The sequence below is a fragment of the Vombatus ursinus genome, unplaced genomic scaffold (assembly GCF_900497805.2).
Source record: "Vombatus ursinus unplaced genomic scaffold, bare-nosed wombat genome assembly UNPS02014787.1, whole genome shotgun sequence".
NCBI classification, from domain to species: Eukaryota; Metazoa; Chordata; class Mammalia; order Diprotodontia; family Vombatidae; genus Vombatus; species Vombatus ursinus.
This window is the reverse complement of record NW_020954565.1, coordinates 3,718,917-3,723,759: the sequence shown is the minus strand read 5'-3', so window position 1 is coordinate 3,723,759 and position 4,843 is coordinate 3,718,917. Positions and strand designations below refer to the sequence as shown.

Genomic DNA, 4,843 nt, shown 5'->3' with positions numbered 1-4,843 from the left:
TAACTCATTCCCTCTCACCTTCCCCTGTTTCCCCTCTACTGTAAGAGCCTTTTCTTTTCTGAACAGCAATTTTTTAAAGGGCTCATGCCCATAAAGAGAGTGTGAACTGATTCCAGCTTATACATAGTGATCCTAAAGGCATCTCCCTGACACTTAACTTTCCATTATTTGCTCTTTTCTTCACTGTAAAACAATATACAACTTCAACTTTCTATTCTGCTAGAGGCACTTAGGAGGTATGGTGGATAGAGCTGGACCTAGAATTAACAATCCGTATCTTGCCTTAGGTGGTTAGTACAACTTCTCTCTCCCCCAGTTTTCTTATCTGTAAAATGGTGATAATAATAACACCTATCTTCCAGGGTTATGTCAATGATCAAGTGAGATAACACACATGCCATGTGCACACGCACATGTGCACACAAACATGTGTACTTTCTCACATACATAATGCTTTGCAAACTTAAAATGTTATTTAAACTCAAAATGCTATTATTATTACTGACCAAATGTATGTTTGCTACTAAACAAATAAAGTTAGGGTTGGAAAAGAGCTCTTATCAAGGTAGACATTAAAATAGACACATCAACATCCTTTCACAGTGTTAAAAATCTTTCTATTCTGAGTATTTAATATAGATGTTAACAGAACATACTGCGTAGATTCTTTTCTGACTTTTTTTCTAAACTAAACTTTTGGTATCATTGGTTTAAGAAGATCTCTGCAAGGAAATTTCTTCTAAAAATACAAATCTGCAAGTATTCTGTAAATAATGGTCTTAGAGAATGCTTTTGGGGAGAATGGGGTGGTGGTGGTGGCGGTGATGGTGGTCATGATATGTATACATTGAGAGGTTAACTATCTAGCCCAGAGTCACACAGCCAGCATGTGTTAAAGCTGGAAGTCCAAGGTTGCTCTTCTCATCTGTTACCAGTTTTCTTTTAACAATCTCTTATTTATTCATTCCCCAATTGACAAATGGTCAAAGGATATGAACAGGCAGTTTTCAGATGAAGAAATTAAAGCTATCATATGAAAAAATGCCCTAAATCACTATTGATTAGAGAAATGCAAATCAAAACAATTTTGAGGTACCACATCACACCTATCAGGTTGGCTAACATGACAAAGCAGGAAAATGATAAATATTGGAGAAAATGTGGGAAAATTGGAACACTAATAAATACATTTTTGGTGGATTTGTGAACTGATCCAACCATTTTGGAGAGTAATTTGGAACTATGCCTAAAGGGCTATAAAAATGTGCACACCCTTTGACCCAGCAACAGCACTACTAGGTCTGTATCCCAAACAGATCGTAAAAATGGGAAAAGGACCCTGACGTACAAAAATATTTATAGCAGCTCTTCCTGTGGTGGCAAAGAATTGGAAATTGAGGGGACACTCATCAATTGGGGAATGGCTGAACAAGTTGTGGTATATGAATGTAATGGAATACTATTGTGCTATAAGAAATGACGAGCAGGCAGACTTCAGAAAAACCTGGAAAGACTTGTATGGACTGATGCCAAGTGAAATGAGCAAAACCAGGAGAACACTGTACACAGTAACAGCAATCTTCTGTGATGACTAACTTTGATAGACTTAGCTCTTCTCAGCAAATGCAAGCATCTAAGAATCTCCAAAAGTTTCATGATGGAAAATGTTATCTGCATCCAGAGAAAGAACTATGGAGTTTGAATGCAGATGGAAGCATACTATTTGCCCTTTTTTTCTTCTGTTTTGTTTTGTTTCTTTTTTCTGGTGGTTCCTCCTATTGGTTCTAATTCTTCTTTACAACATAACTAATGTGAAAATATGTTTAACAGGAATGTGTATGTAACGCCTATATCAGATTGCATGCCATTTTGGGGAGCGGGGAGAGGAGGGATGGGGAGAAAATTTAAAACTCAAAAGCTTATGGAAGTGAATGTTAAAAACTAAAAATAAATTTATGTAAAAAAATCTCCTATTTATGTCACACACCACATAGAAGGTTAATAAACATCAATGAAAGTAAACCACTGAACAAAATCCAAACTCAAAAAGCTAGAACCATTGCTCACCTAAATTCTAAGGACATCTCTCTCATTCCCTTTTCCCTTTACTCTCCTGGCCAAATAAATCAATTTTAAGATGCTCTTCAGCTTCTTCTTTAAGCTTTGACTTAACTCAATTAAACCAGTTAAGAAGGATTTAGTAACGAAAAGTTCAAGCAATTCTATTTCTTTATTCATCAGTTAGGGAGAGACCCATAAAAAATATACATACCATGAACTTTAATAAGAACTGGGGTAGATGAGGAGGAACCTCCTGCTTCTGTTGGTTCAGAAATGTTTACTTTCTGAGATGTTATTAAAGGAGGGTTAGGATGTTTCCGTATAGTTCCTGCATATATTAACATTGAGATGGTTAGTAGGATGAATAATGAATGCATGTATGAGTGTAAAGCTCTGACAATCAGAAAATGTTTGATCTATATTTTAAGAGAATATGACATTGAGAATGAGTTTCACCAAGACAGTTGCAGCATTGTGTTCAGGAATGTCTGCTACTCTAGAGCACTGATATTTCATTGATGTTAAGATGGTTTTAAGGCCTTATAAGGTTGGTATGTGTCATATTTTCTTGGATTTGGAGTCAGAGTTCTATTTAACTCTGTTTCTTAATGCAGAGAACTGTGGGGAATTACATTAATTACATGTACATGGTTTTATCTAAAGCCCTAGGTTTACTGTAGTTTGTATATGACATTAGAAGCATAGGTTTTCAGAGTGGGGAAGAAGCTTAAAGATCTTTTAGTTCTGGGGGTCCAAAAACATGGATGGGAAAAGAATTAGTCTTCATTTCAATATAATTAATTTCTTTTGTTGCATTCTTGTGTATTTTATTTTATGTATTTAATGATATTATTTTAAGAAGGGGTCACAGGCTTCACTAGACAAACAAAAAGATCCATTTAGGAATGTGCTGGGACAAGCTCTTCCCAGCTTTAATTGTTAAATTTCTTAGTATATTTACAGGTTGGAAATCAGCAAATACTAGAAATCAGACTATTTATTTCTTTTTAAAAAAATTTTTTAATTTTTTGGTGAGGCAATTGGGGTTAAGTGACTTGCCCAGAGTCACACAGCTAGTGAGTGTTACATGTCTGAGGCTGCATTTGAACTCAAGTCCTCCTGACTCCAGGGCTAGCGCTTTACCCACTGCACCACCTAGCTGCCCCCAGACTATTTATTTTTTCATGGAGCCCCTTGGATAGCTCTGAAGAATTGTTGGGTTCCATGGAACACAGTTTAGCAATCATTGCACCCATCTATTGATTCTTACAGCTTACAGCTTCTCAAAAAGATGGGAGAAGTGGGAAGATTGGAAAAAAACTATTTTCTCCCTTTTGTATTTCTCTCATTCATCAATAAAGTTTATACCCAGTGGGTCTAGAAAGCAGAAAATGACAGGGATGAGACTAATGCCACTAAAAAAAAGAAATATCTTTAATAATTCTAAAAAACCCCAAAGCCTTCAACCTCCTGGACTCTGAGATTTTTCCAAAACTCTGAAAAACAAAGTTTGTTTTGCTTTTTGGTAAAATCACTTAGGAAAACTTTCAATGTTAAAAACACATTAAAAACATAAAAGATAATCAAAGAAATAAACATAAAAATAATAAAATATGGGAAAGGAATAGAGGACAGAATACTTAAAAGGTCCATTGTAAGGTTTGCAAAGGATCTCTTCTCTTCCTATGCCTATAGTAAGAACTCCCCTTCTTAGCATTGCTGTTATAAGGGAAACTCGGTAGCATGTCACGTGGAATCTTATGTAAATTTGGATGAATGTCACTCACCATTCTGAGCTGGTCCCAAAGTCAGAAAAACATAATAGAGGCCATCAGGATCACTTTGTTCAATTGATATGGGATTGCTGGTGATGAAATTGCATTTGATGACACCGTTGTGGAAAGATGTCTCTATATTCCTCACTTCACCCTATAACAAGGCAGACAGAGGATTACTGTAATTGCCAGATGCTTTATTTCCATTAGAAAGCTCTGAAACACTGTATTAAAAATTTTTTAGAGTTTCACCTTTATTTTTACTTTTTCAAGTTTCACCTGTTATCTGTCCAGTGAAAATAGTATAAAGCACAATCATTTTTTTTTTTTGGCATTACAGGAATACCTCATTTTAAGCAAGGAAATCTTGATTGACAAAGCAATAATGCTTGTGTGTGTGTGTGTGTGTGTGTGTGTGTGTGTTTTAGTCTACAAAACACTGAGTTACCCTACATTATCTCGTTGGATCAAATAGGCAGAGCGGGTATTCATTTTATGGATGAGAAAAAGGAAGACCAAAGAGCATAAATGATTTGTCCATGGTGTTAGGGCTAAAAAGTCAGGGTGTCAAAGCCAGGGCTAGAATCTACTCCAGTTACTTTTGATTTGAATGATAAGAATGATTGCATGGTGTTTATTTGGAGATCAAATACAAATCACTATATAAAGTGCTTTGCAAAATTTAAAGCAACATATTAATGTTAAATATTAATAATATTTATATAGTACCTGAAATCTTATCTCATTTGATCCTTAGTGTTTTTTCCATTTGAAATAGGTTTCAAATAGCAAAAAGCCAGTTTACATGCAACTGCTCAAAAGCGTAGTTTTAAGGTGAGGTACGCCTTGTCTATAGCTACTTAACACCATTTAAGACCATCTCACGAGGTTGAGTTTTTATAGATATGCTTTCAATATCATAGGAAAAAATGCTTTATAAATCTTCCAACACTATCTATCTATCTATCTATCTATCTATCTATCTATCTATCTATCTATCTATCTAT

General features: G+C 35.2%; 1 protein-coding gene across 1 annotated transcript in view; it reads right to left on the bottom strand.

Moving 5' to 3' along the window:
• The window catches only part of LOC114047449 (putative ferric-chelate reductase 1), a 54,605-nt gene that overhangs the window by 11,440 nt on the left and 38,322 nt on the right, over positions 1–4,843 (bottom strand). Inside the window, exons 8-9 of the mRNA XM_027868264.1 lie at positions 3,849–3,990; positions 2,280–2,389 (exon numbers count right to left, since the gene is read on the bottom strand). Coding sequence (XP_027724065.1) covers positions 2,280–2,389; positions 3,849–3,990 — 252 coding nt within the window. The remainder of the gene's footprint in view (positions 1–2,279; positions 2,390–3,848; positions 3,991–4,843) is intronic.